The 13,681-nt window shown below is 41.4% G+C and overlaps 1 protein-coding gene across 1 annotated transcript in view; it reads left to right on the top strand.

Moving 5' to 3' along the window:
* Positions 1 to 13,681, top strand: part of LOC124711499 (DNA polymerase interacting tetratricopeptide repeat-containing, protein of 47 kDa) — a 78,532-nt gene that overhangs the window by 38,420 nt on the left and 26,431 nt on the right. Inside the window, exons 4-5 of the mRNA XM_047241612.1 lie at positions 3,023 to 3,215; positions 3,341 to 3,455. Of these exons, the coding sequence (XP_047097568.1) occupies positions 3,023 to 3,215; positions 3,341 to 3,455 (308 nt within the window). The remainder of the gene's footprint in view (positions 1 to 3,022; positions 3,216 to 3,340; positions 3,456 to 13,681) is intronic.

The raw sequence follows: 13,681 nt of genomic DNA, 5'->3' as shown, positions 1-13,681 counted from the left end.
TAGAAGTGGAACACATCACCTCTTTATTGACTTTAAGGCTGCATCAATAGAAACCAGTTGTTTCATGCCTTACAGGAGATGGTGATACATGGAAAACTCCTTAGAATGGTTAAAATGATGATGTCTGATGTAAGAAGCTACATTCGAGTTCGAGGAAATTACTCAGACCTCAAATGCTTCAAATGGCTCTGAGCACTATGGGACTTAACATCTGAGGTCATCAGTCCCCTAGAACTACTTAAACCTAACTAACCTAAGGACATCACACACATCCTTGCCCGAGGCAGGATTTGAACCTGCGACCTTAGCAGTTGCGCGGTTCCGGACTGAAGCGCCTAGAATCGTTTGGCCACCGCGGCTGGCACTCAGACCTCGTGGGAAAAAACAAGAAGAAAAGGTGATTAGGGAAGCAGGTCTACAGACCAGGGGCACCATCTTTTACAATTCAGTGCAGATTTTGGCATATGCAGAGGACATAGACATCATAGCACGGGCAGTACCAGCACTGGAAGAAGCTTTTACAGCCTTAAGTCAAGCAAGTAAGAAGATGGGTCTCATGATGAAGATAAAATTAAAAACATGGCCTGTGGGAAAGCATATCAACCCAATATGCCGTCAACTTTCACTGTGAGTGGATACACATTTGAAAGAGTAGATAGCTTCAGGTATCTTGGTTCCACAGTCATTTGCTTTAATGACATCTCAACTGAAATTAAAATTAAGCTGAAATCAGCAAATAAGGCATATTTCACCTTGAGTAATTTATTCCAGTCAAGACTCCTCAGCCGCCCAACGAAGTTCACGTTTATAAAACCCTTTTTAGACCAGTTCTCACTTATGCTTCAGAAACATGTCCCTTGACGGAAATGGATGCAAGGCTGCTCGCCGGATTTGAGAGGAAAGTTTTGAGGAGAATAATTGGCCCTGTGTATGAGAGAGAACACTGGAGGAAAAGGTACAATGGAGAATCGTACACTATATATGCCGATGCTCCTGTAACAAAAATCATACGACCAGGAAGGATAAGATGGGTGGGTCATGTGGCAAGAATGGAGGAGTCTGAGGTGATAAAGAAGATTCTCTTTGGTAACCCAGGAGGACAAAGGGGGCGAGGTCGACGTCGAGCAAGATGGCTGGATGGAGTGGAAGAAGACCTATACAGAAGCTCGGTTGCAGAAACTGGAGGAGGGTAGCATGTGACCGTGATGGATGGCGGAAGCTCCTTGGGAAGGTCAAGGTCTTCCTGGACTGTAGCACCACAGAAGAAGAAGAAGAAGAAGAAGAAGAAGAAGAAGAATTATAATTCCTGGGTTTTTAGTTGAATTTATGGCCTTTAGACTCGTCTGATTTATCGTGTAAATGAAGTTTATGGGTTCCTTTTAGCCTCATATGGATGACCTTACACTTCTCATTATTTAGGGTCAATTGCCAATTTTTGCGCCGTACATATGACTTTTCTAAATGATTTTGCAATTTGTTTTGACCTTCTAATGACTTTACTAGACTTTACAGCAGAATCATCTGCAAACAACGTAAGCTGGTTGCTCAGATTGACTCCTAAATTTTTTATGTAGATAATGAACAGTGTAGGGTCTATAACACTACCTTGGAGAATGCCAGAAATCACTTCTGCTTTACTCGATGATTTTCTGTCAGTTACTATGAACTGTGACCTGTCTGACAGGAAATCACAAATCCAGTCACATAACTGAGACAATACTCCATAAGCACGCAGTTCTGGAAATCTAGAAATATGGAATTCATTTGAAATCCTTTGTCAGTAGCACTCACCAATTTGTGTGAGTAAAGAGGTATTTTGTTTCACTAGAATGATGTTTTCTAAATCCATGTCAATAGACCATTCTCTTCAAGGTAATTCATAATGTTCAAACACAGTTTATGTTCCAAAATGCTGGTCCATATTGACATTAATGAAATGGGCCTGTAATTTAGTGGATTACTCCTACTACCTTTCTTGAATATTGGTGGGACTTCTGCAATCTTCCAGTCTTTCGTCAAACGAATGGTTGTATATGATTGTTAAGTATGAAGCTATTGCATCAGCATACCCTGAAAAGAGCCTAAGTGGTATATAGTCTGGACCGGATGACTTCCTTTTAATAAGTGATTTAGGTTGCTTCACTACTCCAAGGATATCTACTTCTAAGTTACTCATGGTGGCAGCTGTTCTTGATTCAAATTGTGGAATATTTACTTCGTCTTCTTTGGTGAAGGTATTTCGGAAGGATGTGTTTAGTAACTCTGCTTTAGCAGCACTGTTGTCAATAGTATTTCCATTGCTATCGTGCAGAGAAGGCATTGATTGTTTCTTGCCGCTAGCATACTTTACATACAACTAGAATCTCTTTGGATTGTCTTCAAGTTTTGAGGCACAGTGTCATTATGGAAACTATTATAATCGTCTTGCATTGAACTCCGCACAAAATTTTGAGCTTCTGTAAAAGATCGCCAATCTTGGAGATTTTGCATTCATTTAAATTTGGCTTGCTTTTTTCATTGTCCTCTAATCTGAGCGAGCAAGTATGAGATGATCTCTGATGTAGACTACATTGCAAGTGTCTGTGTGTTCCTCCCTGACTTGTCAAAATAATTTGATGTAATCTGTTTAACATGTAAATGAGGTGCTGCAAATGATTAAATTCGCAGCTCTGACATTTTCCACTTTCTTTCTGGGTTTCTCTAATTCAAAGCAGATTGTATCATTTTTCATCAAGAGAACACATTGTTATTATTTAGCTAGCAAACATGTGTTAGTGACTAACCTGACTATAATGATCTTCAATTTTCCATAGTTTACGTAATAGCTGTTGTATTGCTCATTTGTGAGTTACAAGTCATTTGAGTGAAACTGCTTTTGTATCAAAGAAAGTATGTTAACTCAATACTGCCAAGTGCCTGTTTAATGAAATTCTTGTATCCTTGTTAGGAAGAGATGATTAAATTACAGCTCAAATTAAAAATGTCATTAATGTATTCTGGCCACTATACAAATCTGTTTCAGATCATGTCTGGCAGACTGTCGTGCAGCTCTGAAGGTTCAGCCAGGCTACCCAAAGGCACTGTCTCGTGCGGCTGAGTGCAGTTTTCGCCTATCATTGTTTGATGATTGTATTGCATTCTGTGATGAGATGCTAGCAACAAGTACAAGCAACAAGGAAGCTTTAGAATTGAGGGCGAAAGCTGTTGCAACAAAAGTAAGTTGTCACTTGTTTGATATATCTCAGTATAAAGCATTCTCTCTGAATTTCTGTTGCTATTGTAAAAATGCCAAACCCTGTCTGCAAGCAATTGTGAAACTGGACTTATTTATTTATTTCAGAAGCGAGCTGAAATGCAAGCTAGAAGACAAGCTGTTGCACGCAGAAAACAAGAAGCTGAAGAGAAGGAACTGGCAGCAGCCATTAAAGAACGAAATCTGAATATTGAAGGGCAAAGTGAGTTGCAATTATAATTCCTCTACTTTCCTACTTTTCATTCACAGTGTATGTGTATCATAAGGATTTTATCTGTCTATTCACTTGACCTCCATCCTGTTTTCTAAAGTTGTGTGTCTGTGTGTGTTTTCTTATTTTTCTCATCACCCCTATTTCCCTTATCCAGTTTATCTTTGCAGATTTACTGACTGCATGCATACTTCTCTGTCATTTACGTGGGAAGACCTCTTCTGCGTCAGATATATTCCCGTCTCAATTTTTCTGATTAAACTAGATCTTCCTGCAATCTTCCATACCAATTGTACTTTCAGATTTTCAGTTTTGGATTGTTGTTTTCCATTCTTTGAGCATATTCAGATCTACTCCTCTTGTCACAAAAGTGAACCTGCTCTGAATAATTAGCTCTTCATTATATATTCAGTTTTGTCTTTTCTGTCACCTGTTTTTATTTGTTTGATTGTGTCATAATTTCAGCCCCTGCATTGTGTGTTACAGTGGTAACTAATACCACAGCAATAGAAATTCCAGAATGGGAACAATAAACAAAAATAAGAAAAGGCAGTTGCAGTAACACACACAAATAAATACACCTAGAATAACCAAATTACTTGAATGAGAACACCAAACATAAGTTATATACGAAGACTGTGTACATAATTAGACCAAGTCCAAACAAATAGCATGCATCCCAAGAGTGGATTCAAGTATGGATATGAATGAACCATAACAGAATGAGGAAGATAGCCCTCTGCTCTGGGATTACAATAGGTAGGCTGCCAGTTGGATTCGTTAGGTGGATCTGTGCATGGGATGTGCGTGCCAACCTCACTGCAATGTTGCATTGCTGTTTAATTGTGCTGCCTCCTGATGGCCAGATCTATGCTGTGAGGTGCAGGTGAGTTGAATCGTAACAAGATGAGCCTTGTTATGGTCATGACCAGCATGGCGCCACTGCGGTAGATGTGGCAGGGTGACGATGATAGAATGCACCTTCACCCCACCTCCCTCCTTCCACACTACGTGGGATAGTGTGTGTCACCCAGAAACATGACGTCCATGGCTTCTGTGGAGAAGCCAGAAGTCTCCTGTCAGCTGGCACTGGAGAGTAGAGCTGGAAATGAACATGGGAATGACAGCTCCATCACACCAGCCACAGGGGGTCAGTGGTGCTGGAATGGTATCCGTGGGGGTATCCAGAGCCTCGGGGTCTAGGCAGGAAGTGCCTGGTAAGGCACCTGTTGACCTCAAGCACTCCCAGCTGCTGCTGAAGATCATTTCCACTCAGCCCCTGATGCTCACTCACAGGACTAGAAAAGATGTCGGAGGAGGGTCAGGTAGGAAAAATTGTGCTTGTTGTTGGAGGTGGATGCAGAAACAGAGAAGGGGGGGGGGGTCTAAGGATAGTGCAGAATGAGAGGATCTGGATAATGGGAAGGAGGGCTACCCAGGAGTTGTGTGCAAGGCAATGGAGGTTGGTGCCTCACCTTTTGGTGGGCAAAGTCGGTTGCAGTGGCAGGCGACCAGCCTGTCCTTAGTCAGCAATTTTGAAGACTCTTTGATCTCACTGGCTGTGAATGACTGCTGGGATCCAGCTGTCATGGTATCAAAAGCATGAGCCCAGACAAGGGTCTCTGGCATTTGTATTGTGGTGACAGAGGGGCTAAGGTGGGCATGGGGCAGGCAACAGAAGGTTGATGAATGTGCGAGGCTAGTGCCCCTGCAGCGGTTCAGCTGGACTCTTCTCACCCAGTGGCATGGACCTGCAAGAAGTGAAAAAACAGATGAGTGCTTCTTCAGCCAGGGCGCCCCTATGTATTTCTTCATCTGCACCTTGAAAGTGTGAATAAGGCGTCCCCATTAGCCTGAGAGTGGAACAGGGGTGCCTTGACATGGTGAAAACTGTGTTGTACACAGAGATCTCGAAATGTCTGTGAGCCATTTGTGGGTCATTGTCCACCACCAGGGTGTGGGGGAAGGCTTTGATACAGAAGTTCAGGTTTAGGGCACACATCATCAGTTTCGCCATCACTGAGTGGCAGTTCATGGTGTATGGAATCTGAGAGTAGGTATAATATGACCACCAGCTGGTAAGCATCCAGAAAGGGGCCTGCAAAATTGAGGTGGACTCGCTCCCATAGCTGTGAGGTTTTTGGCCATGGAGGGCAACACTACTGCTGGGTGGCTTGGTCATCTGCACATTTAGAACAAAGAGTAATTAAATGTTCAATCTCACGATTGATCCCTGGCCAGTAGACATCTGGGTGGGCCAACGTCTTCTTTTGTCTCCCAGTGACCGTGATGCTGGAGACAAAGGATGTGTCACGCCTGAGGCATGCCACAGTGACCACATTCAATACAGCATGTTCTATGGATAACAAAATAACACCATCAGCGAAAGTCAGTCTAACACACAGTACAAAATAGTTATGAACGGGATACGAGCATACCACATAGACGATGCGGAAGCCAGTAAGTAGGAACCCACCCACCGACCATTGAGATTTATAATTTAGATAGAAACAAAAAGCATCATCCTGGTCAAAGCTGGATTCGTGACCCGTAGAAAGGCAGGAGAGGGCATCAACATTCGAGTGCTGAGCCTTCGGGCTAAAGTGGATCGTGATGTGGTAACAGCTGAGGAACAGAGCTCACCTTTAAAGTCTGTGTGCCATCTTGTCCAGCAGATGTGCCACAGGGCTGAAGAGAGAAGCTAAAGGTTCATGGTTCTTGACGATGTGAAACTTGACGCTGTAAATAAACACAAAAAACTTCTTGATTGCGTAAATAATTGGCTTCTCAGAATTAATCAGCCAGGAAGTTTCAATTGCCTTCTCAGTTTGTCAGTAATTTTTCTGTTCAGAGTTGAACATCTTCAAGGCAAAAACAATGGACTATTCCAAACTGTCTGTACTATGATGAGACAGCATGGCTCCCACACTGTACTGTGATGTGTCAGTAGCCTCAAGAAGCTGGTACGTGTCCAGGCATGGGGTGGAACGCAGACCATCTTTTAACTTCTGGGATCCTTCTTCCCATTCACACATCCAAACAAATTATGCGCCTTTCGTGAGCAGGAGATTGAAAGGACATGCTACAGTAGCTGCTTGCAGCAAGAACTTGTGGTAGTATGCGACTTTACCTAAAAATGCCTGGAGCTCCTTTAGTTGGATGTGGGAGGGCCTCAGCAGCCACAATATGACTGTTGGCTGTACCCCTATGGTTAGAAATGATACATCTGAGGTATTCAGTAGAGGATTGGAAGAAATCGGAGTTATCAGAATTGCACTTGAAACCCTCATCACGTAAGCTGTAAAACGGAAGCTGAAGGTTGCGAAGATGGTCCTTGGTTGTGGGACCCAAGACAACTATGTCATCAAGATAGTTGATATAACAAGCAATTCATTGTGTGAGTTGCTCCAAATAACATTGAAAAAGCACTGAAGTGCTAGGAACTCCAAAAACCAACCAGTTGTACCAGTGGAGGCCATATAGCATATTTGAGAACAAGAAGCCGTCATGACTCTTCTTCTAGTGGCAACTGTGAAAGTTCTTCAGACAAATTTAGTTTTGAAAAATACTTTCCCTGACAGTTTTATCATGAGTTCTTCAAGGGAGTGAATGAGCTATGTATTGAACACAGACTGTGATTTGACCACTCCCTTGAAATTCCCACAAAGACAGAACTTGCCTTTTGGTTTCTCAATAATCACTAACTTCATAGCCTATTTGCTGGACAACATGGGTTCCATGACTCCCAAGAATGTCAGCTTATCTACTTATTCTTTTACTTTACTACAAAGTGCCAGGGGCACAGGCCAGACATGAAAAAAAGGAGGTTGTGCAGTGGGTTTGAGAGTGATGTGCACCGCGTACACTGTGGTCATGCCAAGTCTTGGGGAAAAAAAGGACAAAAAATTCCTTGCAGAGGTCATCCAATTCTTAAGAGGGCAGGAGGTCTGACATTGAATTTACCGTATCAGTGACTGTGAAATGGAATGCCATGGAAGCATCTAAACCACAAAAAAGTTTCCATAAAGGCACTGTCCACCACAAGATATAACAAAGAGCGCACTGCTATCTTGTACGTCACCAAGCGAGGTGGTGCAGTGGTTAGCACACTGGACTCACATTCGAGGGGAAAACAGCTCAAACTCACATCCAGCCATCCTGATTTATGTTTACGTAATTTCTCTAAATTGATTCAGGCAAATGCCAGGATGGTTCCTTTGAAAGGGTATGGCCGACTTCCTTTCCCATCCTTCCCTAATCAAATGGGACCAATGACCTCGCTATTTGGTCCCCTCTTCCAAATCAACCAACCAACCTTGTATGTGATCTCTGCCATAAACTGCCCCAGAATGGGAAATTGTTACCAATTATAACTGGCAGGACAGTGGGAAGTAGGAGACAGCGGAGGGGTGCCGAGGTGTAGGCAAGTGTTCCAGTTCAGAAGTGATGCCACTCTGCCTATACCCATCTGTGGTTGAAGAGGTGTGCCGGTGATACTTACATTGATGAACAGTTTGTTAGAAACAATTGCAAAGTTGTCATACACATGGCTAATGATGCTAATGACCATAATTTTAGGGTTGGAAGTCACAGCCAGAGTTGACAGAGAGTTCCACACCATTGCTACATGTCATTCTTTTGACAATGATGGCAAGAAGTCCAGTGGTGAGGGCAGGCTGGTCAGTTGTGTTGAACAAAACAAGCGGGGCGAGAGGACAAGGGCTTTCGGAAGTTTGTCCACCATAGCCAATTGCACGCGGAGCATGGCAGCTGGGAATTTTGTACGGCTGCAACTTCTGCTTCTGAAGGCATGCTGGAACATGAGTATCTGCTGTCATCTAAGTTGATAGCAGCCACATCAGCCCCAGAATCTAACTGATGGCCTGTGGACCAGGAAACTTCAACTGCTTGTGCTATCTAAGTACTTTTTTTTTTTTTTTTTTTTTTTTAAGAAGGTGGACCTCTTTCATTTCTGTATGTGATCACAAAATTGTTAGTTCCTTAGGCTATCAGTTTCGGTCAATGATGACCATTCCTTAAAACAGTTCTGAAGCTGGTCATTGCTGATGAGACTGGGTAGTATAAGGACATAAAATTTTTTTATCAGAGACGGAAATAAGAGAAGTTTATTCTACACTTTCTGGATCACTGTTCTATTCACGATTGTGTCACAGCTTGTACAATCTAATTATAGTGTCTCGAACCATTGTGTCTGCGTAAGGTCTCAAACCATTGTGTCTGCATAAGATTCTTGGACAGTAACGAAATTATACTTGCGACTTAAGCTTTGCAACTTCACAGCCCATGCCTGATAAGATTGATGATGTTGTTTTCTACATTGATAAAACTCCACTCTTGCAGAAATCACAAGAGTACAGGGCATGTCCAGAAAGTAAAGCGTCACAGTTTTTTTGTGATGTGACTACAAATTGCAGAGTGGTCAGACAGGATGGGTGGGGTGGGGGCCCTAAGCTTTCCACTGGTGGGTCACTTAGTTGCAACTGTGCTTTTGAATGGTTGGGGAAGCTTCTTCCTTGTACCTATATGTAGCAGTCGCGTCGAAATTATGATGAATAAATCTTTAGAGCAACACTATGCAATGAAGTTTTGAGTGAAGCTCAACAAAATGCCACTGGAAACTTTTGGAATGCTTAAAGAAGTCCTTGGGAGTGATTGCTGTTCCAGGTTTCAGTCGAATTGTTGACACCAGATGTTTAGAGAAAATCGGGATGAGGTCACTGACAATGCCCTTGTGGGGTGCACTTCAGCATTGCGAACAGACGACCACGTGACTTGTGTGCACCAGTTACTGAATACAGTCCATTGAATGAGTGTTGGCTTGATCCCGGAAACTTTGGATCTGCTGAAACAATTGTTCATGAGATTGCACCAGAAGACTTAGCCATACGGAAGATCTGTGCAAAACTTGTGTCCAGACTTTTGACTGATGTGCAAAAGCAACACAGAGTGGAAGTGTTTGAAGAACTTAGTCATCACTGAATCACAGGGTCACCCATGTCTGAAAGGAGTTCTGTGCAGTGTGGAAATTGCACCACAATAATGCACCGGCTCACACCGCCTTTGTTGTCACAGTCTGCCTGACCCATATTTGTGTGACAATGGTGCCACAACTGCCATACAGTCCTGAAATGGCCCCCGCAGATTTCTATTTGTTTCCTCTGTTGAAAAGGGACCTCAAAGGAAAGCATCTTAATCGGTGAACAGTGTGCTACTTCGACAGCTTTCTTGAAGAGCATCCTGGGGGTAGGGGGGGGGGGGGGGAGGAAGAAGGAGGCAAGTGACCCATTTCATCAAATTACACCCACACAGGATCATTAAATGAGGCTTAACTTGCACAACAAGTGGTATATTTGGGAAGAGATCCCTGACAGAAAGAGAACTTTAAGGGAGTCTAGAAGGCCACGGCGTGCTGCTGTAAGTGTTTCTCATTCAGTCACAGTCTTCAGCAGCTTTGTCATACACGAGAAAATGTGGCGCATAGGCCAGAAAATTTTGAGGCCGCATTAAAAGGCCTGTCAAAACACTCCAACATGGCTGCTGCTGCATTTCTAACTGCCTCTGGTTTTCCAGCTGTTGCTGCAGTGAATGCTGAAAAGCAACCTCCGGGGATGTGCCTGTCAACATTGCAACTATGTCGCCAATTGTTAAGTAACACAGTCAAACAAGTACACGTAGAATATCCAAGTCACTTTAATGAGAATACTGATTCTAAGTGTCACATAAAGCCTGTGTACATAGCTAGGCTGGTCCAAACAAGTAACAAATGTTCTGAGAGCAGAGTCAAGTGAGCATACAAATGAAGCATAATAAAATGAGGAAGAGAACCCTCCATAATAGATAGGTTACTGATCTGGCCAATTTTGGTGTGATGATGCCATTGCTGTTTGACCATGCTGCTGGCTGGTAGCTGGACCTGTGTCGCCAGGTGCCAGTGCAAGCGAGTTGAATCAAAAAAAGATGAACCAGTGCCCCACATCTTGTTATGTTCACAGCCAGTGTGGGGCCAGTGTGGTAGATGTGGTAACATAGGGTTACCACAGTAGCTACTCACTTGTAACTGATAGATGTTTGGTTCATAAGCAGGATTGTTTTTCGTTTCCTACTTAATTTCTCAAATTTTTGCATGTTGTTTTGTTTATGTAAATTATTGGTTTCAATTAGTGGATTTCATTCTGTGTGTTAAAATATTAGAGTGTGAAAACATGACAAATTACTATTTGTATTTTTAGTGTGTTTGAAAAAGTGTTTGGCATGATAATGTCAGAATAATAATTTTGTTCAAAGAATAATGATATTATTATGCCAACATTATCACGGCAAACACTATTGGAACTTCGATTTTACATTCTCCGATTTTACATTTTTCTCAATTCTACACTGTAAATTCGTAGCCTCTTTGAAAAACCCGTAAGATCAATGCTAAAAATTCTAATTTCTTACTAAAAGTTTCACTTGACTTCATCCTGTTTTCTTCCCATTGACATTTGATGTGTCTGAACAAGTAATAAGTGACAAAAAAGACAAATGTTTCACAGCAGGGGTGATGGCAGAGTAAAGGAAATATTTTAGGCTGTTGTGGAGAGGGGAGACATGAGAGAGGAAATGGTGATGTGATCCATGAGCGGTGTTGCCAGCACAACTTGCGACATTTAACTCCACCACACAGCTATGATACAACTACTGCTAGGTTGCAGCAGTAATGGAAAAACAAAACAGTTGACGTGAAGTGATCCAGACCAAGTCAATATGTGACGAAAGGGCCCATGCAGCATCTTTTCTTGTGCCATCCTTTTGCATGTATATCCAATGTATTCAACAACAGTATCAATTATCAACCTTTTAAATTCAAATACTGAGTCTCGAAGAATAAGCTTGGTCACAATAGAGGAAACATTGCCCATTTCCAGCTAGTGAACTCTTATCGGCTGGCGACTTCTTAGTCACCCAATAGCTATTGCAGCCATCACACTACACTAATGCACATAAAATGAGCTTTCCTACAGGATGTGCGGAGAGGGGATATGGCCCTTCAGTGACCAGAGTGCAGGGAGGGGTGAAACCATTTTGTGAAGTGCTGAAAATACACCTTTCGTGCAGATGATGTGCTATGACAGAGATGTTATACAGAAAGAGAACAAAGGTTTTGCATAGCACATTTTACATACTTTCGTCTTCAGATCTGACACAATAAAATTGCAACAACTATATACACTACTCTCATATTAACTTTGCACCACACGCGCACACCACACACTGTAGATCATAAAGTCTGGCAGCAGTGATAGAGGGCATGAAGCAAAACTGTAGCACCTGAGTTTTCTTTCAAATTTACATTTGCTCAGTGTATATAAATCCACTGGGCTGACTTCTAATAAGGTTGTAACATCATTTGGGGAAGTAAACTCATTTTTCCACGTGTCTGTCTCTCTCGTCAAACCTAAAATAACACATTAACAGTGTTGAGCACACAAAGTGCGGCTCATAAGAAAAGCATTAAACAATAATAGTAGTAGTAACAAAATTTGTCATTAAGCAGTTGTCTGCATTTATGTTGAAGGATTAACTACTTGGCTGCTGTGATGTTTTTGGTTTAATTCAACGTGTTAATCAATTTTTGTTTTTTCTGTGAGTGCACAAAGTAATGCATGTCTTGAATGAATAATTTGTGATTGTAGCATGTTGGAAAATAACTTGTTCGCCTTTTATCGAGATACTAATTCCAATTTTTTGATGAGTTCTTACTTGCTGTTACAACTGATTAAATCCGTTACCACAAATTATTGTATGAACATTGTATTGTACATTTAATTTCCTTCACTTCAACAGATTTTATACAAAGTATTGGAGAAGATTCTGATTTTTAATGACGTATGCCAAAACCATGTATTTTTTTCTTTTTTTTTTGGTGGGGGGGGGGGGATTAACATTTTCCATCATTCTGCTTTTTCCTAGATTTTGCATTTTTTAAGTCTGGACCTCACAAAAACATAAAATAGGTATTTCACTGTAGTAATCTGTCACCCCCTTCTCAGTTGCATACTCAGTTTAGGACTCAACTAATCTTGCTGGAAATTGAATTTCACTACCAGATCTTGTTCTTCTCCTTGGTTTTTCACCTTCTGTAGAGACAAACACCAGTGTTGAGTTGCTGAGGTTCTTTTGTATGAATAGTGTTTCTTTTGCTTTGTGAGAATATTGTATAGGCACAGATGATTCATGTACTGCTCCAGTTGTGACACAGATTGAGGTAACATTGAATCCCTTTTTGTGCTATACTCTTGAAAAAAATCACCTAGTATCCTGATTTCCGCTATTGTAGGATTAGTGTTTTCTGCAATTAAGTATCGAAGACCAAAAAGGATCATGGGTATTGCTTGAGTCCATTTAGCCATTGCATGGACACGGATGGCTGGTTTAAGTGTCTGATGAAGGCTTTCAATTTTTCGATTTGATTGAGGATGGTATGCTGTAGTTTGGGTTTTATGACAACCACATATTTTTAATGGTGCTTGGAATAGCTCTGAGTTAAACTTTCTTTCACAATCGGTCACTATTTGGTATCATGTTCCAAATCTAGTGATCCAACAATTAAAAAAGTGCTCATGCCACTGCTTCCAGTTTTATATCTCGAAGAGATACTACTTCTGTCCAAATTGTAACTCTATCAGTGCATGTTAAACAATAAGTATATTCATCCAAAGGGGACACTGGTCATATCAGCTCAAGATGAATTATTTAGAATCATTAATCATTACAGGGAAACTGTCATAATTCCACAAGAACATGTCATGATGATTCATTTTGTGACAAGCAATACATGATTTAGCCCAATTTCTGACATTCTTTTTTGTATTGGTCTAGACAGACCTTGACTTGAATTTTTAGAGTTGTTTTAATGCTCAGATGACCCAAATTGTGATAGTGTTAGAAAATGGGATACATAATGCTCCAGGAATATAAGAACAAATATATTGTGTTGACATATCACATGTTAATTGTTTTCCTCCATGTGCCAATTACTGTTCTAATTTAAGTGATATGTATGACAGCTGGACGGTAGTTGATAAAGCTCTTTGTCATCTTCTTGTGCCTGAGGTATATCTTCATAGTTAATTTGAACTAATAATTCAAGCCTTGATAAGCTATCAGCAGCAACATTTTCTTTACCTGATATGTGTCGCAGCTCTGTAGTAAAC

The sequence above is a fragment of the Schistocerca piceifrons genome, chromosome 8 (assembly GCF_021461385.2).
Source record: "Schistocerca piceifrons isolate TAMUIC-IGC-003096 chromosome 8, iqSchPice1.1, whole genome shotgun sequence".
NCBI classification, from domain to species: Eukaryota; Metazoa; Arthropoda; class Insecta; order Orthoptera; family Acrididae; genus Schistocerca; species Schistocerca piceifrons.
This window is presented reverse-complemented; position numbering and strand designations above follow the sequence as displayed.